Consider the following 27,902-nt stretch of genomic DNA (forward strand, 5'->3'; position numbering starts at 1 on the left):
CCTCTCTGTCTTGTTTCTTTTTCCTTTTCCGTAATCCCTACACCTCATCCCTTTAGACATAAACCGTTGACCAAGTCTGGGACTAGGAGTGGATCCAGCGGCTCCTGGGCTCCTCGCTGAGGATTCTAGAAAGCAAGGGGGTCTGCTCTGAACCTCCTGACTCAACGGGAGGGCTCCCCTTAGTGTCTTCCCTGAACTGATTCCCAGATCAGCAAGGCCTGTAGCATATGTTTGGCGATGTCATCATCCTGAGAAATTGGGACGTGACATTCACCCAGAACAATTTAAAACTGTTAGCACCAGTCACATCCCCCCCCACCCCAGGCATCCTCACAGTGTCATAACTGCATTTACTTGTGGATCTCCCCCCACTGGTACAAAGGAAAGCTGCTTTCTTAAACACCAGCAGCCCTCATTGCATGGCCTAGACTTTGCCTGTAGGCATTAAGTACACAAATGCTGGACTGCCCTTTCATAGCTTGGTGGATAGCAAGTGTGAACATTACTCTTGACTGTAGGAATAAGAAATGGAAGGTCATGCCAAGAAGGCACTGTGCTTGCTTTGATCAATGCCATTCACAGTACTTTGGGAGCCAAAAAAAGGGGACAGACATTGGCTCCTCTATAGCAGCAAGCAAAAAATATGCATTGCTTTTGCTTTTTGAAGGTGGGCTAGAAAAGCAGCCACAGCTCTGTGGAGTAAGTCTCTCCAAATAACATCAAGCTCCACACATGGCTAAACAGTGACTACATTTCACTAATGCTACCACTAGCATTAACACTTGTTTAAGCATTTTTAGGAAGGCAGCAATTATTATTAAATCCTAGCTGTGCTAGCTATTGGATAGAAACTCTCGTTCATTTTTGTTTTCCACCATATTGGCCTGCAGTGACATTCAGGCAGCTGTGCAGGTTGAGCAGGGTAAATCAGTCTTAAAAAGTTAGGTAAGCCTGTGTGGAAGCACTTATGTCAGTTATTATTAAAACTTTTACAATTATTCCATTAGATACTATTGTAGATACATACTATATTATCTATCATACATAGATACAAACTGTTAAATCGTGCAGTAGGTCTTCACTAGCATAAAACAATGCATAAAGGAGACTAGCATAGTAGCTCAGCAAATCTAAGTAACACACAGAGACAGTACATGTTGGACTTTGCATTATTCGGGCTAATAAGTAACTGAACAGTAAACTCAGAAACTTTTGTCTGTAACAATTAGAAACAAGACATGGCTTTCAATAGTCAAAGGTCAAAGCCAGCCTACTCATTAACTTAACATTTATTTGTTCCTTATAGAAGTAAGGATAAACATCACTCACTAATATAAAGTAACTTTCCCTAAATCAGGCTAACAGATGGAGGGTAAGAACAAAGTGACTGGAAACTAGTTTCTGAAGTCTGATAGATTAGGTAGGATTTTATTTTATTCCATGTTACCTATGCCTTGGCATGACTAGCACAACTGCAACTCTGACAGCTCCAGCTGCAATTCCATGACTGCAGCTTCTAACTACACCTAGATGACATTTTCACAAACCAGAATTAAAAGTTTGAAAGACACCTGATGCCCAAGTTGAAAACCATTGCTTACAGCTGGCTCTTAGAGGCTACATATGCAAGTAATATCCTTCTCCTGTCTTTTTTTGCCCCACTGTAGTCTCAAACCCTCCCTTCCCAGAAAGTACTCCTTGGTCATGCACACACCCCCAGAGTCATTCTGCACTCTCCCCTTCCAGTACCCTTAGCTCCCTTCAAACAGGCACCTTAGGTGTGCAAGCTGATGAACCAGTCAATACAGAAATAATGCTTGCACCAGAAAAATTTAGGGTTTTTTTGACTCATCTTTTGTTGTGGTTTTTTTTGGTTGGTTGGTTGGTGGGTTTTGTTCTTTTAAATGTGTGAGATTGGCTAATGTGCTAATTGAGTAGGGAAAGAGTGAATTAATGGACACAACATAAATAAGCAAAGCTTAAGAAGCTATGCTAAAAGCCCTACACCTTTAGGACAAACAAGATGTTTATTTAATCAAAATAATTTGCAGAAGTTAAAAACAGAAGCTACACAATTGGCTGTAATAAAGGTACATGTTCTCTCACTTCCAAATAAAACCATAATTGACACTATATAAAAAAACAAACCTGTTTTAGGACTTCCACAGGAAGATTATTTTTTTTTAACACAAATCTGCTGGTTTTTACCACTGATCACAAGAGCTAGCTGCTAATGTGAAACACGCTTATTTTCTTATTTTTTTATGACAGCCTACCAAAGCTACAACGTGAAACTATCACCTGCATTATACTGTAGAACATGTTAAAATTCAGTGAAAGAACATGAGGGATTTGAACAAGGAAAGAAAGTCAGCATAAAGGATCAGTATGTCTAAGTGATGTCTCTGAAGATCTGATGTCAGTCATATGTTTGTCCTGTAAGACTACAGACCACATTTGCACATTAAAACACACACTCTGCATTGGAATCTGATGATTCTTCTAGGACCTTGAAGACACCCATTTTTTCCTTTTTCATTTTTTCAGAGGTCTTCATTTGATCTAGGATTAAAACAAAACAAAGATCAACAATCATAGGTGAAGTGGCTGCAACCGTACTATTGCAGACATAGAAGTTGTATGTATTTTTGTTTGGATTTGGAAAGCAAGTTGATAAAATAATTTTGCTTCTTCATCAACAGTTTGCTACTAAAAGTTTGTGCTTGAAAATATTTTTCAGTTGTGTACTTTAAGAAAAAATTCCAACACCTCTGGCTAAATCTGAATGGAGATAAGCAGTTTTAAAATCTGCCTGAACTAGTCTTGCTTTCCTGAGAAGAAAACGGAATGCAGTAAACCTATTTAGTGAAGTTACTAGGAGAAACAGAAAGTTACGGCTCTGCTAAACAATATTCTTTTCTAAAGTTCAAAGACCTACATCTTGTTTTCCTAGCACTTGCAATCACTAAGTTGCCCTTCCAGTGAATATAAAGCTAATGAAAGAGTATTGTCTTTGTATCAAATTCAGTAATTATGGCTTACAGGGGTTGGAGGTGGCAGTTCAGTTTCTAAAGCATTAACTGCAGTTAGCTGTAGTAAATATTCAGTACATAATGCTAGACTAATATCTTTGTATAAACATTTTTTTGACAAATTTAATATACTAATTTTGCTTAGTATAGCCAACAAAAAAAAAAAACAAAGAATAAGCAACCATTATAAATATGCACACTAATAACACAAAATAAATGGCACCTTCTCCAACTTGAAAGGAGAAATCAGATTGTTTCACAGCCTGAACTTGTAAAGGTATAGACATATTATCAGCACATCATGAATAATTTTCTATATTAGCAGTCAGTTAACTGAAATAAGCAGTTTTATAAAACAACTTCTTTAGATAATCTAAGGAAAAAATTTAAGTATAGCCAACAGTTCTCCTAAGGCAAAGTTATTTTACTTGGACTATACATATCACACTTATTTAAGGCTAGCTATCATTTTTACTTCTAAATTCTGTAATGACTTATTTTTTTCTGTATCTATGCTTTGAGGTTTATCTCTACTAAAGATGCTGAAGGTAGCAAAGCATACTGAATCTACTGTTTAGACAAATTCAACAATATTTTTTTCCTTTCTCAGAAAAGTTAAGGTTCTTTTATAATATCTTGGCTGGATCAAGCACTAGAATTTGCAGACAACCTCACAAATTTTATTTTTTTTTTAAAACATTTGATCCTCTGACAAGCCATGGTAACTCTGAAAAGCTCAATCCCCCTCCCCCCGCAATGTTAGACTACATTTTGAATTATGATAGTATCAAAATAGGTTTTTAAACAAGTTTGCCAAAATAAGTATTTTCTGAGAATAATTTCTATTTTGATCAATTACAGCAACTTACAGGGGAAGTTGCTTTGCAGAACACCTCCTAATCTATGCTTTTTGTTCACAGTATGCTCAGGGCACACTATGTGTGAATGTGGTTTTCTAGAATACTTTAAGTTCTCTTATTTCTTCTTCAGCAAATCCTGTTGGAAATGTCAGGAAAGAGACCAAAAGGTCCTTCTTCAGATGTACAACACAGCTGTAGGAAAGTGAAGCTATGGCAGCTTTCTATATGTAAAGACTCATACAAAACATGAATTTACTGTTGAAGAGAAAAAAACCAAACAGATAAAACTGACTTACCAATAAGATCACTTCTGTCCAAGAGTAACTCTAGATCTTTATCACTGATTACTTTTTCTTTAGATCCTTTAACCTCCCTGTTGAGGAAGAAATAATCTCTCAATACAGATAAAAGCACGTTACAGTTAGTATTGCATAGAAGTCAGTTTTCCCACACAGCAGAATCCCTAGGACATTCTTTCCACTATGAAGATCCACATACCACTTAATAAGACAAGAGAGCTAACCCACATACCACTTAATAAGACAAGAGAGCTACTGACAGCTGCTTGCAAGCTGCAAGTTACAAACTCACGGCCCAAGAAAAATATGAAACCTGCGTACCTCTCATAGTCTCTGGATTTCAGTAATTCTATTAATTCCTGAGGGTCCAGGCAGCTCTTTGACTGTGCTAGACCAGATTTGCCACCTTTAAACTGATCTGTAGAAAGGAGAAGTTTTAAGAAAGTACACAGAGACAGGAACAATTTCTGCAAATTGTTAAATCAATGCTGGATGCACATATCAAACAAATTACTCTTGCACATCAAAACTAATGGCTATGTTTCACTGTCTTAGCCCTCAGGTAAACACACCTTACGCTAATAGCCTAACTGGTGAAAAAAGTCAGAGGTACATTAAGAGTTTACATGCAGGCCTTTCACCTTCTAGCTGTAGTATGCAGAAGAACCGATTGAAACACCAATTCAACATGCACACACACACACACAGAGCAGAAAAGCCATTAGTTCTACTTACAGTAAAAACATTGTAAATAAAGTTAGATGGTGGATGCTGAAGTTTGCTCTCTTTGTATTGTAAGCTGGTTGAAACAAAGCAAGCAGTATTAACCACAAGATAGGAAATACAGGAAAGATGTGTGGTTTGCAGAGCTCCCAGTTTAAGGGACTAGGCAGACATGACAAAGTAATATATCTGACACAGGTTGGTTTCTTGAAAAGACTATGCTAACGCCTATCTACACACAAATCTGGATGTCAGCCCATATATCAAAAAAAACCTATACAGGATTATTACTTAACTAAAGCCAAGCATGGATGAAGTCAAGCTCAGCCTTGCGCATTTCAATGAGACAGCCACGGCTTACTGCTCTGTGCCAAGTTTCTTCAGTTTTTAATCAACACACGTACCCATTTTATTAATGAGACTTCATTGGTCCCTTTCATCACACTCACTGCTGTTCTTTCCTACATCTTGGTTTCAGAAGTCCTCCCCACACCTTTTCCCATCTCCCTCCAATGACTGGCTGTTCATCTGTGAACTGCAAGTCAGATGCAAGTTCCAGAGGAGTTTGAGCTATAGGATTCTTCCCCTCTGCCCCGCTCCGTTAACATCTCCTGCTGGGACACACAGGATCCAGGTCCTGTCGTGCATTATTAGTGACGCAGTCTCTCCGTTTTAGTTTTCAGTTTCACAAACTATATGGCATTGAATTAGTGCTATACAGGTCTTGGGTTGCAATAATAGTGACACAGAGAAAAATACAGAAGACCCTATCAAGCACTTAACATTTTAAATAGAAATTTGTCCATCACTTCCTCTTTGACATCTACTAATTTCACTAAAATCATGCTGGTTCTCAGTTTCCTAGGCAACTTTCTTCAATAAAACAGAAGCACAAGATGGAAAGAGTAACCTGGTGCTGAGGCCAAAAAAGCATTCTGTTTTGCAACAAATTTCAGTTCTTAAGCTCCAGTACTTGTACTGTACACGCCCTACATGGTTAGACACCTGAAAGGCCTAACTTAAGTAAGCTTTGTGATATCCCTTCCTCATTCACTCCTCCAAAGTTCCAACACTTTTTAGATATTAAAAATAACAGGATCTATTACATCACTTTTACATTTACACAGTGGATCCAAAGGTTCCTGGAGGGGATACCCCTACCTAAGCTGCAAAGATTTTGATATGATTCACCAATAGTTACCAAGATGAATACTCAACTTATTGCATGACCCAACGTGACACTTAGCTTCCTTCCAGTATAACTAGTCCTAGTTCCCATTGCTACTTTTAGTATATGGCAGTCATCCACTATTAGAGCCCATTCTGTTTTGTGCGCTTATCTTGCCACTTTGGTTTTAACTTCAGGTTGGACCATAATCAAATCATTAAAACCCAAATTTTTCTTACTTAAATTGGTCACTAACATGCCTACAAAGAGTCAGACAGCAGTCACACCAAGACAGGGGTTGCAATCAAATTACAAAGAAAAGGCCTAAAGCTAGGATAAAGGAAGCATCTAACAAGGATTAGCTAAGATCATCCAAAACCAGAGGCATACCACAACTTAGGCTTGACAAGCAGTGCACTGTGCAGTAGACAGTTACAGGTATGGTCTTTCTGCCCCTTTATGCCTTCAGGAAAATGTTTTGGGTTCCTCCCCACTCCCCCTTAATATACTATGAGAAGTTCCCAACCTCCTTTAAAGTTTAATATAAGGCTAATTATTGTCAGAAGCCCATATGAAGTTTCAAGAATTGTATTTTTCAAGTGAGCTTAGTGTTTGGAAAATGCAATAGGGAGCTACTGTCCAAATATCACAAACAGAATAAGCTACAGAAGCAAAGCAGGATTCCTATAGGACCCAAACAAGAAAAATTTACCCCCAAAAGAGACACTTCAACCCAGTCACTTCTAAAGACTTTTGAGTATGACCAGCTATATAATCAAGAACACAACAAGAATCACTACTGTTCTGCACATAAAAATCAAAGACTATTGTTCCATTCAGCACCGGTTAATTGTTCAAACAGGACTATTCTACTATGGTTATAACATACTGTTCTTAAATTCAGAAGGACAGATGCAAACAGGATGCTGAAATTTTTTACAGTGATATTACAGCTGTAGGATTTGCAATCTCAACCAAGTTTAGTAGGAATCCTACAGAAACCAACTTTGTGTTCTCTACCCATTTTACCAACTTTAATAGGAACACTCCCTACTCAAGCAAGTTTGCCACTGCAACTGGAAAAAAAAAATCTATTGCTAAACCTCACATCATATAACACTGCTCTAGATGTCATTAAGTAGGCATATTGCTCCAAATCATTATAAATTAATTATCAAGAATTGTTATAAATTAAACTGCAACCAGTAAGAATTTTTTTAATCTGCTTTTCCATTTATATTCTGGTTCATTTCATTTGATTTTAAAAAGATAATCAACTCAGACTTGTCATCTACCCCCAGCATTTTTAAGGCTAAAAGTTCAAAAACATTTGGGTCAGACAAACTATAATCTTGCTGACAAGCTGCCAACAAGCCCAGAGCTCTACTCTCTTATTGCCTGGTTTTATCTATATTTCTTCCATGTATGCTCAGTGTCCCATCACCTGTCTTTTTTTCCTTACCTACTAGTAAAGCAGTAGTCATAACATGGTGATTCCAGAAATACTAGAAGTGCTTTCCTTTAATTTGCTGCAGAAGTTATCTACAATGTGTCTAACAATGCATTTTGAAAAGTAATACTATATAGGCACTTGTTAAGAGGCTGAAGCTTTTTGCATTTAAGAAAAAATACTAAGCAGTCACAAAACAGAGCAGTAAGAGTTCTCTTGAGATTTAAAGAAGTAGCACATGCTTACAGGAAGTCATAAGAGAAAGATACTAACTTTTGTGGATAATCAGCTTCTCCAGCTTCCTCTTGGCAGCAGCTCTCTCCACAATCTTCTGGTCAATAGTATTTGCTGTCACAAGACGATAAACAACCACCGGCTTTGTCTGGCCAATTCTGTGACACCTGTCTTGGGCCTGCAAGTCCGACTGGGGGTTCTGAGCAGAAAAAGAAACAAGTTGGCTACACCATTAACCACTTAAGAGACGTACCACAGGCAGCATTTTCAATAGTGAGCTCTGAGAGTCAGAGTGGCAGCAGTAAGCAAGGCAGCCATGGTATAATAGAACTCTACATCTCTTGCCAGAGTAACCCAACTAGCTCAGATTGCTTCTGCACTGTGTGCTGCAGTTTTCAACAGATGGACATGTTTTGTATCACAAATTTATCTGAGGGTGTTGGTTGTAGGTTTGTGGGTTTTTTTTGTTGGAAGATAAGAAAAAGGATTAACAAAGTTTTCAGCCATTTCTGAAGCTGCTTTAGCTCTCCTGAAGCTGAATAGTCATGCAAACACCAGAGGTATCCATTAAAATAAAGTGAAGATGCAGAGGTCTTCAGTCATTTCCTTCCATACCTCTCTTCTTCCCAGCCTCCAGGTTCACAGGAGCAGCAGAATCCTAGCTAGCTAAAACACATGTGGCAAGTCACAGGAGATTCAAGGGGCTGGTACTAACATGGCAGCTGTTGGAAACAGGGAACCTGTAGAAGGTCTGGCTACATTTAAACTTAAATAATAAATTGGAAGAAGGAAATGTATCTTCAACAGGAACAGAAAAACCCTCCTGCTTTTGGTGTAACTCAGGGGCAAATAGGCTAGTTTTGGAAATCAACTTTAATGTTGTATTCAATAAGCTAGGACTTTTCAAATGAGGCTGCATACTTCATATATAACATGTTTGCATACACTGCTTAGTATTATCTTCATGTAACGCCCCATTAAAGTTACAGAAACTGTCTATACCATAATGGGTTAGTAAATTATTATCAAAGCAGCAATAGAGAAAGCATTTTAGGACACATACCACTAGGTTAACAGTCTGTCAACATACCCAGTCACTATCGTATATGATAACTGTGTCTGCCGCAGTTAAGTTAATGCCCAAGCCACCAGCTCTTGTACTCACTAAGAACAGGAAGACTTCAGGGTCAGTATTGAATTGATGCATCTGGAAAAGAATTCATCTATTAAAAAACAGCAGATGGATCAAACACAATGTAGCTAATGTTTTATTTTGACAGACCTGTGTTTAAAAAGATGAACACAGAAAATACACCACATGCTGTCAGAGGCCAAACTAAGGCCTTAAACACTGCATGCAGTTGGGACAGGACAAGACCAAGAAGTGAAGCAACTATATTTTCTTATCTGATGGTTCCAGTCAATGAGTTGCCTAACACACAAAGTGGAGGTGACTATAGTGAGGTATGGTCCAGATCACATTCACCTCCACATAACCTACCATCCAGTGATGAACAAGGTGAGCACAGTCCAAGCTGGCAGAGCCTAAAAACATACCTACTTCTTGACACAAGCAACAATCTAAAATATTGATGCCAACTTGACTGTAACTTCCAGCCACCCTGTATACCTCCTCCTCTTACTTCAAAATTAAGAGTAACTTTCTGGCCTACTACTCAGCATCTAGCCCATTTTCACTGCAAAATGTTTCCAAGTATCAGCACAGCTCCTACTAGGTCTGCAACACCAGTCAAAACCTAGTCTACTTAGTCTGACCACCCACATGCTGGTAGAAAACTGCAAGTATATAGTAATTTTCAGGACTTTGATCACAGCAAAGAAAAAGAAACCATCACCCCACTACCAGGTGGAAGCAGCTAACCAAGCTCTCTAAAAGCCCCATATCCTCTGGGGTCTCCTGGACATCAGCATCTGCAGCACCTGCAGCAAATCATGGAGCTGGGAAGAGCCATGCTGGACTTAGACTGGTGACCTGGAAGATTTCTCTTATCTGCACCCATACCACACTGTAGTAGGCACACAATCAACTCTTTAAAATCCCCACAAGCCAGCAGTACAAAATTTTACCAGCTTAATAAAAGTCACTATAGCTTGCTGACACATTGCTAATTAGCCTTCCTCTTTAAGAATCAGCTCTAACAGTAGCAACCTAAGTGTTCAGGGGTTTGGTTTTCCTCGGCCACACTGTGGCACAGAAAAAAAATGGGGCAAAGGAAAGCACAGTTTGAGCTCAATGATCTGTCATCTGCCACTGTTTTTCCGTATCTTCACAAACACCAGTGCATACTTTAGAGACCAGATGGCAATTGCAGCATACCCCCTAGATACATCCTGTGTACTTCTTCCATATATGCATTGCTCTTGTTCATCCCTGCAAACCCTCAGAGGTGGTTTTCCAGAACCACCCTGCATGGCTGCACTTAATGATAAATATGTGCCTCAGTAGTAAGGCATTCTGTGGTTATTTGAAACCACTACAAGTATGCAAGAACAAAGTATTGCACTGGAACAAATCCACATGCAATTTCAGGCTGTAGTTACAGGTGTCCCACTAGGTACAAAACCTCATTTCCTGGAAATCTACTTTATTTGGCATTAGACTTGCAGCATGCTCCCATAGATGCTGGCATCGCATCCTGGATACTAGGAAACAATATGTGCAGGGGTAAAACTGAGATTAGCATCTGCCACAATATAGATGCATTACATACTTCACATTTGGGCAACAGAGTACATAAACACCCATCATTCTAGGCATACCCCAAGATAATGGTTAGTAACAGATTTCATTGCTTCAGTATTTCCTAGCTGCAGATATTAAAAGCAGCAGCAAGGATGTCAGTTTTCAACATAGATGTCTTTTCCCTATTAAAGGCTAAATGCTGTGTGAAATCACATTCCAGTGTCACAGGAACAAGAAGAATTTGCTAACAGGCTCAAACGGCATGTATATCTACTTACATTTTCTTCTCTGTCCGAGTAGGACATAGAGCCATCCAATCGACTAAATTTGAAGTCTCTCAGATAGCAGTAATCCATCAAAATATCAAGCATCATAGTCATTTGCGAGAACAACAAGACCTACAAAACCAGGAAGATTCCTTAATACCATTTTTTGGTCATAAGGAGACAACTATGCCCCCCCCCCCCCTCAAATCATTAGCTTTACCTTATGCCCTCTCTTTTTCAGTTCTGGAAGCATTCTGTCCAAGAGTAGAAACTTGCCTGAATTCTTTACTAGATCTTCATCAACCTTGGAAGAGGGGAAAGGGGATCATACATTAGGAGGGAAGGACACCAAAGGTTTCCCTGATTCAGAAGCACCAACAAAAGCTGTCTGAAAGCTTCTCACAGAAACAACCTTGTACCATCTTTTTAACTAAAAGCTATAAGATTGGAAGCAACGCGAATTTTAGCAAACTACATTGAACCAGCTAAATCATGATTAAACTAAATCAAACCCTGCCATTTCATATGCCCAAATAATTTTTACAAAAACTAATTAGTTTTCATCCCATTTCTGGAAGGAGAAACCCTGATGATTTTAATTTTTCCACATGGAAAAGCACTGTTGTTTCTTTCCCAGCTTGTAATTAATGCACAAGGCTTCCACCTACTGGATATAAGGAAGCACTGCTGAACATGTTACCACACATGAGCCAAGTGACAAAAGTTCATAGAACAAGTTTTCACACTGCTACCTTAGACTCCTGTTTTGCTCAAGAGAGTTTGTTAGATCTAATTCTTGCTATGGGCTAAGAGCAGGGATATAGAAGCTTCTCAGGTCTGAGCCATACAGCAGCCACCTTGATAATTTCTAATCCATTTTCCTGAGCAGGTACTAGCTCCTGCAAGTGGTGTCAACTGTCAGTCTGCATTTTCTACACATTATTTTCCCTCATCACCCAGACTGGGCTATCTGCTTTTTATGCACTGACTTTACATTGATAAACTTCAACAGCTTGCTCCTGACTGCAGCTGAATCTGTTATCACTCACTGAACAGGAAACATGACTACACATGCCCCCAAACCTACATTTAGAATGTGCAAGCAACTTCCAGTTGTTGAAGATTCTTTCAATTCAAATTACTTCACACTGTCCTATATTGCCCACTGCTTTGTGTAGATTAAACTACCAGCTGGCCTTTGTGATATAATTTGGATTTTTTTCCCTTTTGAGGAGGAGAAAGGATGCTATGTGCTCTAAGCAGACTCTGTTGTACTTGGTTCAGCCCTTCAACACCTCACACTTAAGTTACCACCGCAACCTCCTGCAGCGTGTACAATTTATGTCATGAATGGTTTACAAGGTCAGCATTTTTTGTTTTAAAAATTAACCTTTGTGAGGAGAGCTTGAGGCAGATCCTAAAACACCCTGAGTCAACAGAACCCAGCTACTGTTTGAATTCGGTAACTTTGCTCCCAGCAGATGAGCGCTGCTGTAATGAACACTATGGCATCACTATGCAAAGGCTAAATGAGCACAGAGGGCTGAACCGGTCTCCACAACTGCTGCTGTAGGAAGCTTCAAAGAATGATTCAGTACACTGCTGGAATTCAATGGGGAGGCATATGTCAAATACATTGAAATGGTCATACTTTACTGCCGTTAGCTCACAGTCTATTGCTTTTTAATGCCTGGAATAATTTTTCTCATAATCCTTTAAAATATTCAATACCTTGAATTGTTGTGTAGCAGGGTCCAATGGATATTCAATAAGATAGGGGTGATTACAACACTTCCTCAGTAACATCATAATATTCTGCAGTTTAAGGTTCACCTCTGAATCCATGGGAATACTCACTTCTACCACTGGCCTTGAAAAAATACGTCATCTTATTAGTACAGAAAGTGTCATCTTATTACATTACAGATACTGAAGAGAAAAAAAACAATAAAACCAAAATCAAGCAATGGATTCACATGCTGTGTCAAATGTCCTCAAAATCCCTTATAGTTAGTAAAACTATTATCAGATGAAACTTCTTTTAGTGCCACACTTGGCACCAAAGGCACAAGGGTTTGCCACTATTCGTTTAATACACAAAAGGACAGTACAGTCAGGAGTAATCAGAAGCAGAAAAAACAACTTGTGCAGTCACCCAGCAGAAAAGGGAACAGAAGCAAGCCCTGTCTAGAACAAATGGTCATATCTCCTGCAGAACAATACATAAGCTATTCCAAAATCAACTCTCTGCCTATCCTATTTCAGCCACACGTGCACATTGCAGGATTCACAACAAATACAGCTACTTAGCTCTTCCACAGAAGAGATCCATGCATACCATAAAACTAATACAAACATATATTTAAGTGTCTGTTCCTGTAAAGTACACTGAACTACAATAAAAATCTAGCAAGATAAATACATTTCAACCCTGAAGATTAACCTGCTTTTCCTTATGCCCAAGGGACTTCCAACCCATTTAGAGCCACCAATAGACCTTGCCAAACCCAGGAATGAACATGATTCCTCAGCTCCCTCAGTCCTGAATCTCAACTCTGATTTTATTCACCAGAAAGTGACCAATACCTGTCACCAAAACAGCAATAACCATGCTGGCCATTTGGATTCCAGGTCTCAGCTTAAGCCTACACATTTTACAAAATTTAGCAAGAAAACTACTCCTCCCTTTTCTCCAGTCTTGAGCCTAAACTTTGCTTCCAAGTATTCCCAAGTAATTCCACAAAAACCTAGGAGTTAACTGTAGTTAGCACACCAGCATTATCCCTTGTCCTGTCTTTGAGCCAATGGAAGATATACCTTTGAAGGTAACTGGACATTGAAGACAAAAGGTTTACCTGAACCTTGCAAAACCTAGCAATAAGCCAAGCTCTTTGTCCTCATTGCTAGCTGTAGCCGGGACCTAAGCTATTACAATGAAATTCAACTACCAAATAACTAAGATGAAGCAGTTCTTCCATGGCTGGCACCCAACACCATCTTAGACCTTGAGGCTTTGGTGAATCCACAGCTCTTCACTACCAAAATGTTTTAACAGCCCAAAGGAATTACATTTCACACTAGGACATTTTAGCTCTTTATGGATTATCAATAGTACTATTGTCACAAGAGCTACCTAAGATTGTGACTAATGAAAACAGGGACTCAAAAAGCAATTTTATTGCTAGATCCTGCAAAGGCCACAGGTCTAGGAGTAATTGTCTTGTAGTTAACTATAACTCTAATGAGTCCGTGAGTGACAGTACAACCTAATCATTGCTATCATGGCCCAGCAAATATTAGGTAAAAGCAAAGAAACAAATCATAAAGCTACAAGGATAGTGAATTACGAAATGCCATTCTTCTTGATCAATTTGAATAAGCAAAGCTCTGGAAGCAAACCAAGATGGAGATATTCAGTATAATTAAAAAAAAAAAAGAGAGAATCTTTTAGGGCAGGCACCTCTCTTTTTCTACTTCCTCTTGCATTTTGCTGATCAATTTTTCCAAGTCATCAGATGAACCATTATGTTCTTCACAATAATCAACCAGTTTTCGGCTACGGCGTTTTGGTCGGCCTGTAGGACTCAACTCAACTACTTCTTCCTGTGGGAAATGATAACATTGCCATCAACAGCAGATAGCTTCAGATTCAAAGGCCTATGTTGACCCAAGAATTCTCAATACTGAAAAGTGGTCTCAGTGATATTCATCATGCAATATTTACTTAGACTCAGCAGCTCTAAGTTTTACTAAGTAGAAAATGCAGCCCAAACTTTAAAGGTCTATAATTGTAGATTTTGAAAGCTTCTGCTTGATTTTTAAAAGCTGCATTAGTACCTTACTGATTTTACAGCAGAAACTGTTAACTCTATGAAAATTGTCATCTTTTTCCCCCAAGCTACAAGTAATCAAGAACATATTTACACTCATATTGTATTAGTTCTGTGCCCACTGAGGCCACTCACAGTAACCGCCATTGAAATAGATAACAAAAGGATCCAACTAAAATTTAAGCAAAAAGTGGGTTTAGTTACAATGGTAATGAAGCAATGCCAACGTGTTTTTCCCTATAAACCATTAATAGCAAGCACATTTCTAATATTCACATCAGTAGATACCTCATTATTTCCAAGCAGTTTCCTAATGGTGCGATTTACAATGGCAGTATAGAAAGTTTCTTGCTTCTTTGCCAGCGGTGCATATACCACAACTTCTCGTTTAGGAGGAACCTCAAGAGCAACATCAGATTTCAGTCTTCTCAGTAGAAAAGGTGTCAGAATCTGAAATGTTGAGCAGATGTGTTACAATGACTCAAAGCTCTCAACATGGCTAGTTTAAAAAAACAAAACAAAACCCCCGACCAACATCCCCCGCCCCCAACCAGTCTACTGATATAATGCTATTTTGACAATTTAAAGCAAAAGAGTTAATTTTCAGAGTTCCATATTTCATTTTTTAATATGGATGCCTACCCAAAACTTCTACACACATGCTGGTATATACATGTGTTCAAATAACACATCCATTGACATTTGAAATATTTTAAAGTGTTTAATACGGGTGCAGTAGTAACTACATTACAGACCTTTCAAATAATTTTCATTAACTGAAAGTATTTTTATTGTGAAACAGCTGATTTTAATTGTTAAATTTCTTAAATCAAGTCATTCTGGGAAAGCCCCAAACCTTTAACTGAAATAAATAATAAAATGTCATCGACAATTATATCTAGAAGATAAAATTTTTATCTCTCACCATCAGCTTATGATGGGAAAATGATAGTTCTGTAAGCATTTATTTCCACCCCCCCCCCTTAAAAAAAGTTTTGAGTGTTAGATTGGTTTTGAAGACAGCTACATTATACAACTAGTTTGTCAAAAGGTATTCTGTTCAACACCTAAAAGTTACATGAATTCCCTCAAAGTTCTCTTTCAACAAAACAAACATACCAATTAAATCTTTTGGCAAACAGAAGCAAGCAACTGCAATTAAGTTTGACTAAACTCAATTCAGTTCCAAGAATAAAAATGAGTCATTATCAAAGAGGTATATCGTTCCTTTCCAGCATTTTTAAGTACTGTAAAGACTGAAAAAACCCACAAGTCTAAGGAAGTCCAGAAGTGCCATAATAAAAGCCTCAGGCCCAGAATTCAGCTCCACAAACAAGATTTTGACACATTTCATAACAATGGTCAATGTTAGAAATAAACCATGAAAAAAACAACACAAAAAATAAGTGAAAACCTGATGCAGCATATGCAAGATGTTTTGCTCCCTTTCTTTAGCAATAATATCTTCAGCAGTTTCTGTAATGCTGGTAATATCAAACCAGGATTCAAAGCTATAAAAACAAAGCAAAAAAAAAAGTAATAGCTTACTTCATAGCTATTATTCTTCATTATTTAAGTATACCATTCTTCACCTATACTGTGATTTAAGAAAAACAAAGCACTAATATTCATCATGAATAGAGGGTGAACAGGAGGTATTTCTGAAATATACCTGTCAATTCAGATGCTTGAGGTTTTAAGTGATTGGTAAAAATATTTGTACTAGTTGAAATATTCACTAGGATCTATTATATTCACTCTTGCCTATGTCTTTTTCCAATATTAGTCTAACATTTTGGCAATGTTCTTCCACCTAACCTCCTACTGCTTCAGAAAAGGATCTGTCTCCCACAGGTCCCATGTCTGCCAGCCTCAAACAGCTTTCTCCAGCACATCAGAGAATCTCAAGCAGCACCAGGCACTTATGATTAGACAAACATCTCTTCCCCCCAGATGCTCATGTCTTAGCTCAGAGTTGAGCTTCCACTATCCACAGAGCTAATAATTAGCTAACAATTACTTCCTTCATTACTGAAACAAGCAAGTGTGAAGGCAAGACACATTTCAAAGCCTTTGCCACCAAATAATCATACCAAATTACAACCATACCACAAAATAGCTCTTTGCATGCTGATACAAGTTTAATAATTAAAGTCACAATAATGCCCAAACAGAACAAAGGGGAGTAGTTTTCACCATCAGATTGCAACCTACCTTTTCAAATCATCAAATACATCTGGCAAAAGGAAGTTAAGCAATGACCAAAGCTCTGCCAAGTTGTTTTGCAGGGGAGTACCAGTCAACAGGAGTTTATTGTCTGCATTAAATCGCTTCAATTCTCTAATAAGGCGGCAGTTCATATTTTTAATCCTGTGACCTTCATCTACTATCAGGTATTTCCAGAAGCAGTGCTGCAAAAAGAAAGGCTATTTCAGTCAATCTTAGCTTTACTCCACCAAAACATGTGCCAGATGAGAGAAGCAGCACTAATAAGACTGTGATACGGCCTGTTATAAAGATTCTATTTACTGTTGTTTCTCACTTTGCCAGACTAGAAGAGCCGAGTCCAGTTAATGCCATATACATGCTTCATGGTGACTGCATTTAGAAAGCTTAGGTGATTACAATAAAACTTCTACAAGAAACTCATCTCGCTTAAACAACCATTCTGATGTTAACCATGATATTTATACACTAAGTATAGCTTTTACTCCAAGCCTCCCTCACTAACACCTACATAGAGGTAATGAAGAGAGCAGATATGCTGTAACTATCTGCTTACTTCACTTTTTGGATAGTGTTCTGTTTGAAGAACTTCTTAAGCGTAAGATTCCAGAGCCACTGCTCCCAAGGAAACAGAAGTGAATGCCAATATAAATGCTACAGTATGACATTAGTACAGGCAGCATGCAGGGGTTTTTTACTGTATTCAAAAGCATTGTTATTAGTGATGAGGCATTTCACCCATCCTAGGGCTTTCAGGAGAATTTAGGTACCTGCAGGGCATTTCTGTCTCGCATTGCTATTTCAAAGGAAGTAATGACCACAGGATGGATTTGCAATGATCCTTGCCGCGCGTGAATTTTACGAACCAGTTTACGACGTTCCTGCTGAGCTCCATGATAGAGCATTAGTGGAATCTGAAAGAGAGAGGTTTAGAAGCCAGGTGAACTAAGCTCATTTAAACTTAAACAGAAGATAGTAGAGATAATTAGCTCTGTTACAAGAAGGCTGTAAATACATAGCAAGACATGGCACAGTGTGTAGTAACCACATAAACAACTACAATTCAACTGAAACTTTCTCTATATAGAACAACAAGGCAAAAGAATTAAGAGTAAGACTTAAGTAATTTGTTCTTTTAAACCTAAGGAAGAAAAAGAAAAATCTTCACTTCTTTTACCTCTGGAGTAAACCTCTTGAATTCAGACATCCAATTTGGAAGAGTAGACAAAGGACCACATACTAAGAATGGACCTGGGACTCCTCGCTCCACCATCAGTGCTATTGTTGCAATACACTGGATCGTCTTCCCCAACCCCATTTCATCAGCTAAAATGCCATTGATACCATTTTCCCAAAGCATCTACATACAGAAAAAGAAACGTCAATGCAAAATAACCAACAGACCTTAGGAATAACAAACATCTTTAGGAATGTAACATGTGTGGAAACTCTCTACTAGGCACATTTTATATTACAGATGAGAATATTTTCATCATGGAGAAAATCAAATACAAGCGTCTTGTAAGCCCCAGACATTCATATGTAGGTGTACGTGTTTCTACCAATTAAGTGCCTGACTAGGCCCCCAAAACCCAGAACAGTATCAAAGGAAAGGATGTAAATTAGTGTTGTATCAAAAGGCACTTCAACTGTGAGTACAGCTCACACTATCCAAATTTTTACTCATACCAGCTCCAAAGAATTCCCTTAGCTTCTCCCTCTAAAAGATCAAGTTATTGTGCTGATGTTTCAGTTTTATCTATTCAAGTAGCTTCTGTAGGCATAGCTACTTTACCATAGGAAAAAGGTACAATTCCTGACCAACACAGGCACCTGCTCTGGCCAAAGTTCTTTGTGCAGACATTGCCTGTTCTGACAAGAGACAGAGCAACCTCTCCTAAAAGAGCAGAAAGGAAGACACAGAAGTGCTCTTTGGCTACTCTATTCACTACTCAAAGTTTCATTAAAAAGGTTATTATAACTGAGGGCCTAACTAGGGAAGATGTTCCCTCCCCCAAGAAGAGGCCTGCCTTCCCTAGGCACTTCCTGGTGACAGAAGAGAGTGAGCAAGTTTAGTGGCACTCACTTGTGAGATCAGTCTAAGCCTATCAAAACAGGATACATATGCTTGTGGGGAAGGAAAGAAAACGAAAAAACCTAAGGGAAATACAAGATCAGCAGCAGAATGAAAGTTAGTTCTGTCTGGCACTGATAATTAAAAAGCAAAGTTGTTCTAACTTGGCTTGCAAGGAAAAAAATGAGTAGAAGTTGAGTATGTATGTGGTCAATTTTTGTAGCAAGTTTCTTTAGTTTTTGATTTCACAGGCTGAAGGCAAACATTTTTAAAACACTGTGTTAATATTACTAGTTAGACTTAAAGATGCAGAGAATGCAACACTCAGCTGTGTCAGGTCTGCAAGGTAGTAGGTCTTTAAATACCTATGGGCTAGGTATTCAAGCCCTGGAGAGAAAAATAGTAAGACTGTCCCTTAGTAGTGTGCATAGTCCTCCTGCTTTCACAAAGTATTTGTAAGGAGAGGCTGAAAAGAAAGTCGAGTTGAACAAGAAAATAGGTGGAGAAAGGGAAGATGGAGAACACCAACAAGAAAGTCTAAGGAAACTTGTACAAACACAAATACCCTCCCCACACTGAAACATTATATCTGCTGCTTGACAACTTTTTTGTAACACCAGACTCTTGCATCATGAGAAATCTTTAAAGAACTGTCTCTCTCCTTCACCTTCCCTGTACCAACTATGACCAGAGACTTCTAATGTCTCTTTCCCCTCCATTTCTGTTTCCAATCAGCAACATGTTCAATTTCATCAACAATTGCTCCATACCCTTAGCCACTCCATGCCTTCCACTTGGTACCACCTCATTACACCGCCAGTAAAAATCTTCGGCTGCTGAAAAGGCACTGGTTGTCCATTAAATCTCCGTACTGGATCAAGGAATTGCTTGGCACTGTGTCGTACAGCTTGACATAATCTATCCTTAATGACACTATTTGAGTCTCTGTTTTTCTGCAGGTCTTCTGGACACAGGTTGTCAGAAGAGCTTTCATCCTATAGAGGGAAGTTCAAGGAACACATGACAAGCGGAATGCACATCAAAGCCCAGCTAAGACATACTTTTGCCCAATTTACACCAGTCTTAATGTTCAGTGAAGTAAGCCAGCACCTGACACAAAGTCTTATTTTGAGTAACTGTTAACTCAGGAGTAGAATTTATTTTTAGGACTAATAGTACTACATAAGTAGACATCAACATGCAAAATTTCAAAGCCTTATATGCATTCTTTACTCCTTTAGACCTGAAAACCAGTGATAGCTACTGAAGCTATTGGGCTTACAATTTTCTACCCAGAAAAGCAAGCAGACTTAAAACCTTCCTCACAGTGGATGGCAATTAATGAAGCTATTTCCCTTCTGTAAGCAGATTCTAGAGAATGCTAGAAAGAAAGTCATACTGTGCACATAGCTCTTAGACTACAGCTGAAGCAGAAGAGACCACACCTGTTATCTCCATGCTTGAATGCTTAAAAATGACTTAAGGTCTTATATACCACCACAAATATTTCTTAGTAAATTCCTATTTCCTTATTTTCAAAACTACAGGCATTCTATAAAGTATAAATAGGTTGAAATTCAGTGTTTAAGAAAAAATAAGTTAGAAGTTTTCACCTTGGATTTCTGAAAATAAGTATTTAAGTGCATTCACTTGCACCACTTTTTTAAGCTTCTAATTCAGGACTTTAGTATCTAGCAGAGATGTTCATCTACAGGAAAAGCTTAAAGATATAAAGTATAAAAAGCCCTCCCTCCCTTTGGGCTTAACACACTTAAACTGCAATAACATGTGCCAACATACCTGATTTTCCACTTTACTTTTTTTTGCCACTGATAATATTTCCTGGAAACAAAGAAAAAAAACCTATGCTTATGCGCTTTTCAACCTTAAAGGCTACTACAATTTGTATTTCATGAGATCTTTTAAGTGAAGAATCTGGACAGATCTTTAAAAAGCTTTCCATACAACATCATTAATCATACAAGTGACTCTAAACAAGGGCACACACCAGAGAACACATTCCAATTACAAAGGGTAGCTGAGAATTCAACTGGCAATGTAGTCTCTTCACAGCTTGCCTCCCTCAAAGACTTAAAAAAAAAAAAAAGCATCTGAATTCCACAGGTCTGACAACACTGCTTGTTACACAGATCTTTGTTGGAAGAAAGTTGTATGTTACAGACAGACTGCTGTTGGCTGATAATCTCTGATGGCAATGTACGAGAACGTATTGCTCTAAAATACAGATGTCACATAGCAATTGCCTCACCAGTTAAAATTTGTGCTATAAAAATCCAGACAAGCCTATTTATAGCTATGGCCTACCTCTTTGGACATAATTTCTGAGATGTTGTATGTCCCATCTTCTCTCCCTCTCTTCTTTTTTGCACCTATAAGGTAACATTTGAGTTTATACAACACATCAAACATTAAAGAAACTAAAAATACCAGTACTTACAGAAGGCTGAGCCTAATACATTACCTGATTTCTCCTCTTTGCCATCAAGTGGATTTTGACCCTAGAAAATAAACATAGGATGAGGTTCATCATCTTATGCATCTCTATCGTGACACAGATAAAAAGATGTAATCAGCCTCAAACCATTGCCTTTGAAAGCTTCTTGAAATACTATTAAGCAGTTTTTAAAAATACAGCAAAAAAAAGTTCCTGCTTATCTTTTTGTTACTTATTCTTGGCTGAATAAACAATCATTACTAAAAGAAAAAACCTCAAGACAAATTAAAACCATTTGCTTTAGTATAAATTAGTCAGAAACATCTCCTTAAGATGACTGTTATGGTATACAATTTTTAAGCACTTTTAAACAGTCTTATTATAGTTAAAATAAATATGGTATACTAGATAGATGCTGCAAGTCAAATACTAGCTAATCTAACTTAGTTAGTTTACCTACCTTGATCAAAATTGATATCATTTTATTCAGAAAGTTGCATAAAATAGCTAGTTAATCTTACCTTGGCAGATTTTAACATCATCTCTCTCTTTTTTTCTAACTTCTCTTTCCTTCTCTGTTCCTAAGTAAAAAAAAAAAAAAACCAAACGAACAACACCCCCCCACACACACATTTCTTATCTTTCAGTAACACCCACAAGAGCACTATCCATTATAGAAGTGATGACATAGATTACATTGGTAATGTAGAGTTCTGTGTACTCTAAAGACTTTGTTTTTGCAATCACACTAAAAGCCTCTATTCTGACATAGTTTAAAACTGACAAAGCAAAGCTTGGACAAGAAAGTGCAACTGCTCTGAATTCCTTGTCAGTGAATATAGTTATTTAGAAAGACTCCAACAAAGATATTCCCAATTGTAAACTCCTTAAGATCACATCTAGTGCAGTAAGTTTTCCACGTATCCAGCTCCTCTTTAACTTCTACATATTACCACTTGTGTTCATTGCGAAACAGAAAGCAATGTAAGCAGCCTACAATGCCTTTAAGGAAGAAGTGCTTTCATGTCTTGAAGAATTTAAGATTTTCATTCCATCTACTATTTCTGCTTGCTGAAAGTAAAAGGACCCTGGAAAAATAGGTAAGAAACCTTGGTATTGATCAGATGGAGCAAGACTTAGTACTGAAAGACACATTCTATCAACGCAGTAACCATGAATTCAAGCTGACAGTTAAACTAGAGTAGTATTTTAGAAAGGAGGTTCCTGCAGTCTGTCAGCATCACTTTTCTGAGAACGTTGTTGCCCTGAATCTTTTCCTAAGATTCTTCCTCTCTCTCAAGCATAAACTTGTACAAGCTTGTCCATAAAGGTACCGTAAGAAAGTCAAGATAAAGCTAAATATGAACTCAGCAACCCATGGATAAAAAAACAAAAACAAAAACAAAAACAAAACCACAAAACCACATCAAATCATTTTATGGAAGCTCTTGTTTGGGAACAGCATGACCTCAGATGACTGTAATTTACAAATTTGTTTGATGGAGGCCTACATTAGCACCCTGAAGACACACCTCAAGTCTCCAGCGATTAACACAAATAGGCTGCACAACTTCCTATTTGTCAATTCTTTGCATCTTCTATCCTCCCTCCAGGTTTTCTAACTCCCTTAAACTTTCTTATCTGAAATATTTATTTTCTCTTCCTAGCACTCAGGCCAACAAAAGAACTGTAAAGATATTGGTGCCACCCTCACACTGTGATTTTAAATTGTAATTCATGCTCTTCCCACTCTGATTTATCTATGGATTTATAGAACAAATTCTGAATATTATGTAAAGCACCACTTCATTCCTGGGCAGTAGTTCCAGTAGATTTTCATGTTGTTATTGCAATCCTAACAGCATTTTTACTTGAGTTCAAACAGCTGGATGGCAAAAAAAAAACCCAACCAAACAGATGGCAGCCCATCTTAAGAATCCTCACTGCAGACAAGAGTACACCTACCTCTAGTTGCTGCTGTTCCATTTTGGTTAGCAAGAATTTGGAATAGATGTTGCTTTTTTCAAGCAAATGTTGAAGCCTCTTATAGCGCATTTCACTTGACTCCCTGTCCCAAGAAGCACGAGCCTGGGCAACACAAAGAGACGTCAAGTCTTTATAGATGCTTCAGTTAATGCTTTTAATATAACGAAGGCTTCTTCTGCAGGGTAACTGCAACTCTCACACACACACACAACCTTTCCCTTCAAGTCGTTATACATCTACGTGCATTATACATCTATGATTCACGAGTGTATGGACTCACATGTACCTATGAAGTGCTTTAAGATGAAAATAACTGAGGGTTGCATTCACTTGCATATGTAAACAGAGCTCTACAACACACACACTTGCAGTGCAGTAACACAAGGTATTCAAGGCCTCAAAGGTGTCTCAACTCCAATTTATAGATTTAGAGCAAAATTATATTTATTTGCAGCCTGCAAAGTTTGGGAGGAAAAACAACCCCAACGCTACCTGGCAAAATTCAGCACAGTTTCCCCACGTATTAGTTGGGACTCCTCCACATGCCATTTGCACAAAGGTAGTTTTTCATTATGAACAGGATAGTCAGACAGCTACAAAATCATCATGCCTAATTCACAGAGGTCAAGTCAATTCCCAATGTGAACACAGTAACTTCTTGCTTTGATTACAAAACCCACTCATGCTTTTAGAAGTAACCTCTGTTGAATTAGTCAAGTCTGTGCATTTAGAAGTTTGCAAATTACTCTTTAAAACTCAGATCAAGACTCCCCCAAAAAGTGAAAAAGCATTCACCTCTGCATTCACCTAACATTGCCTGTTAGATTGAGATATCAAACAAGTGAAAAGGTATAAATTAGCATCTCCAAGAGAAACCCCAGCAAGGCAAGATGCAGAGCTTTACAAGATGCTTATCTATGCCATTGCTTTCAGAAGAAACACTGGGAGAAGCGCACGCTAAGACAGACAGAAAGGCAAGGGAATCTTCTGAAACTAGATAGGCTAACAGGCAGGGAGGGAAAAAGGATATTAGCTGAATCATGGGACAAACTGTGTGACATAGAAAAGGGGGAGCCTGTTTCTCTCCCCCAGAAATCAGACCTTTATTTTCCACAGACAGTACTCCATGTCATTCTTATCAGGTAGCTATCATCGTATTCTTTTATGAGAGGAAGATCTATCTCAACAAGTTCTTTGGGGGAACAGATTGCCTTCTTGTGATTATCCATACAGTTTTTATTGCTTCTGCTCTCCCCAATCCAGGTTTTTTCCTTCAGATGAAAAGTACCTGAGCTCAGAAAGATCAACCCTTTATGGCAATGCCAAGACAGAATATCATTAAAACTAAGCTACTTCATTCAGCAAATTGCTATTGCTCACTTTACTGGAGTGAACACAGCATCATTCCATTAATGGGTCAATCTGAAGGACTGTTCCCTTGACCAACTGCAAAAATTTCAAGGGAAAACCAAACCTCAGAGATGAACAGCATTGAACTTATGATTTCTCCACTTTGTCTTTTGCCTCAATTTTCAAGCCAACAAAGTGAGGGTTTTTTTCCCCTTTTTGACTGAAAAGGTCAAAAATTTGCCACTCTTTCATCACTTTACATTCTTATATATTTGCATAATGGAATTTTGCCTTCAGCTCACAGAAGGAACAAATGACTCTTTTGTTGAACTGCTGTACAAATCACCTGGCAGGGGGTTTGCCGAAGTGACAAGGACCAAAGTGACAAGCATAAAAAACCCAGAAGCTTCAAGAACATCAACTGCCCCCAGACGCCAGTAAACCTGGGTTTAACAACACAGGTTATTTCCCTTAGTCTGACTGGTCCCAGACTGCACAGAGAAAGCATGATAAAAACACACAGAACAATGGAGTGATACACTTGTTAGAGGTAAGCTCTGTGAATTCTCAAAAAATGGAGAGAACGCAAAAAACCCCAGACCTATCACATTATAGCATTGTTACAGAAGTGGTTCGTTATGAAAGAAATTAAATCCTAAGTCCTTTTCTCAATACTTCCAGTACAATAAGATAATTTTCTCTACAGCGGTTTCCTCCTTACCCTCCAAAAGCATTGCCTCCAAATTTTTAGTTCCAAGTCTGATCAAGGAATACCCAAACAGAAGTTCGGACAGGCTCGATCATGACTTATTGCTTGCAAGAAAGAAGATTATGAGACTTCGGGGAAAATAAAGTATTATTTTCTAACTACAATATCAGAAAATGCAGCAGCCTAAAAACATACCTTTATAAATCACAACTTTTCTTAGTGAAAAGATAAAGAGTAACTAAAATTAGTTCCAGGCCTTAGAAACTGTATTTTTCACACCCTTAGAATAATGCTTCAGGTTTTAAGACATCAGTCTCTGGTGGGCCGAATACAAAGCTATGTAATTAACAGAAAAGGGGAAAATGAGAGCACTCTGAAAGACAAGAAAAAAACCCAACCCAAACACCCCGATTTCTCCAGTATTTTGAGTAATAGCATTAGTTCTTTAGAATACAATTCCCAGAAGAGCATTTAAGAGAAGAGTTCTTTCAAGCTTGTATTTCCTTACGCCTGAAATACAATACCTACATAACATTCTGATACCTTGATAATTTGTATCAGCACTGGTCTAGAAGCATCATGTTTTCATGTTCTCTCTCCAGAACAGATTGGTTAATATCAACCAATGCTTAATATCAACATCTGAAAACATTCACAGCAAGAGAGAAATTAAATGTAGTAACGATTATGTCGTTTGTGTTAGGGACATATTATTTCCTTGAAGCAGTCTACATTTCCTGCTTTCTCCTGGCAGCAACGGCAGCTCAAGCAGCTCCTACTCCCCTCCACTTCGGGGTGCCTGAATAACTGCATGCGGGAAAGAGCAGGAGAACAGACCAGGAAAGTGACTGGCATAAACCCAATCCTTTTTGGCTAGGCTTTTTAAGCTAGGCTACTTACTTGATGCCGTTCAGTTGCGGCCTTCAAACACTGCTGCAAAGAGAATGAGCTGCCAGTGACAGCAGCTGCCTAAACTACACCTGCTACCAAAAGAAACTCATGACCGGGCTTATTTCTGGAAAAGATAAATGGTATTTATAGAATTGTCCTGCAGAGGTCTAATCAGGTCGTTCTTTTGGTGGGTTTTTTTAATAAAATGAGAAGAAAAAAAGAGGAAAAGAAGTGTCATGTACACATACAGAAAACGCAAACAAAAAAATCTTGCCTTTAGTATTTCAGACAGAAATTCAGAAGAATGTGAACTTACTATCCTTTCTGAGATCAGCTTACTTTAAAGGCACGATACCTTAGATTTTTAGGCTCAGAACGACAAAAGTAAAGAGGTAATCTTCTCATTGCAAACTTAAATGCGTATAAAATGCAGCAGGCTTCTTGCTGACTGCAAGAGTCCACCGTTAACCTTCAAAAACAAAACAACAAAAAAAAAAAGAGAAGGCTCCCGTGGATGATCAAAGGCGCTTGTGAATCACAGCCACCGCCCGGAACTTTAACAACCCCTCACGTTTGTTTGTTTTGAAATCAAAGGCGCTGCACGACACCCAGCCCCGGCCCACAACCCCCGCGTGGGCTAACGGCGCGGGGGCACGGCGCTCAGACTCAGACTCAGACCCAGACCCAACGGCTCGCCCCCCGCGGGGCAGCCCCACCTCGCCGCCCCCTCACCCTCTCCAGCATCTGCCGCTCCTTCTCCAGCCCCGCCGCCTCCAGCTGCTCCTCCTCCTTCAGCATGGCCGGCGTGATCACCGCCGCCTCCGCCTGCTCCCCCATCTCCGCTCCCAGCGGTTCTGCAACAAGCGCACGGGTGGATGGTTACCCGCGGGTGGCTGGTTACCCGCGGCCCCCCCCGCCCGCCGACCCCGAGCTCTCACCGCCGCTGCTCGCCGTGTTCTGGGACGGCATGGCGGCGCGCCGGGGCCGTTGGGCGCGAGGCGGTGCGGCACGCGCAGCCACCACCGTCCGGCGCGCCCCGCCGAACTCCCGCGCTCCCCACCTCACCGCGCGCCGCCCGGCCGCCTCGCGAGACCAAAAACCGCGCGCTGCCCGAGCCGCGCGAGAGACGGCACCGCTCTCGCGAGGCCGCTCGCTCCGCCCCCTCCCGGGACCGCCCGGAGGCCATCTTGACTGCTGGCAGGTGGCGCGGCCGCCCGCGCGTCGTTTCAGTTCAGCTTCGCCCCGCCCCGCCCCGTCCCCCGCCGCGCCGCCGGTTCCCCGGGCAGCTCTTCGGGCCCGCCCCTGCTGGCCGGTGCCCCCGCCTCGGGCCTCAGTGCTGAAGCGCTCTTGGGCCTGCCTGTCCAGAGTGGGGCCTCCACATGCTGCGGTGAGCCCTGGGCCTGCGGGGCCTCGGCCGCGCTGACGGTCGTTGTTTCGGTGAACGTGCGCTTCTGGCCCTGTGGTGTACAGCCCGCCCTCAAAGAGCCGCCGCAGGCCGGTGCCGTCAGCAGCTGTCGGCCAGGCAGAGCGTGATGAAACTGCCTGGGCTTCATCGTCCTGCTTCCCTCTGGCAGCGGGAGCGGTACCGGTACACGTCTCTGGATCTCCGCTCGGAGAGTGTGGACATAGCAGGGGCCGATTGTCT

The 27,902-nt window shown here is 39.6% G+C and overlaps 1 protein-coding gene across 4 annotated transcripts; it reads right to left on the reverse strand.

Annotated features, from left to right (window-relative positions):
* Positions 1-944: 944 nt before the first annotated feature.
* HELLS (helicase, lymphoid specific) lies at positions 945-27,902 on the reverse strand. Of its 4 annotated transcripts, none has more exons than XM_075025878.1 (22): positions 27,615-27,901; positions 26,990-27,111; positions 23,287-23,409; positions 21,843-21,902; positions 21,349-21,385; positions 21,192-21,256; positions 20,667-20,708; positions 19,637-19,861; positions 17,970-18,152; positions 17,563-17,706; positions 16,781-16,977; positions 15,981-16,077; positions 14,855-15,016; positions 14,197-14,339; positions 12,468-12,606; positions 10,957-11,040; positions 10,749-10,868; positions 8,857-8,973; positions 7,806-7,965; positions 4,513-4,609; positions 4,189-4,265; positions 946-2,562 (listed from the first exon to the last, which is right to left on the reverse strand). In XM_075025878.1, the coding sequence occupies exons 1-22, from the start codon at positions 27,808-27,810 to the stop codon at positions 2,465-2,467; spliced, it is 2,688 nt and encodes an 895-aa protein (XP_074881979.1). In that variant the 5' UTR covers positions 27,811-27,901; the 3' UTR covers positions 946-2,464. The 4 variants fall into 4 exon arrangements, with proteins under 4 accessions (XP_074881980.1, XP_074881979.1, XP_074881981.1 ...); XM_075025880.1 differs by lacking the exon at positions 27,615-27,901 and adding an exon at positions 27,196-27,350; XM_075025881.1 differs by lacking the exon at positions 27,615-27,901 and adding an exon at positions 26,613-26,726.

This window comes from Buteo buteo, chromosome 4 (genome assembly GCF_964188355.1).
Source record: "Buteo buteo chromosome 4, bButBut1.hap1.1, whole genome shotgun sequence".
Taxonomy (NCBI): Eukaryota; Metazoa; Chordata; class Aves; order Accipitriformes; family Accipitridae; genus Buteo; species Buteo buteo.

Coding starts and splice junctions, on each gene's coding strand:
- HELLS (XM_075025878.1), bottom strand. CDS start 27,810: ATGAAGCCCAGGCAGTTTCATCACGCTCTGCCTGGCCGACAGCTGCTG. Junction 16,978..17,562: donor GAGACAGAAATGCCCTGCAG/GTACCTAAATTC, acceptor TTCTTTTTGCAG/CACTGCTTCTGGAAATACCT. Junction 10,869..10,956: donor TGAAAAAGAGAGGGCATAAG/GTAAAGCTAATG, acceptor CTGGTTTTGTAG/GTCTTGTTGTTCTCGCAAAT.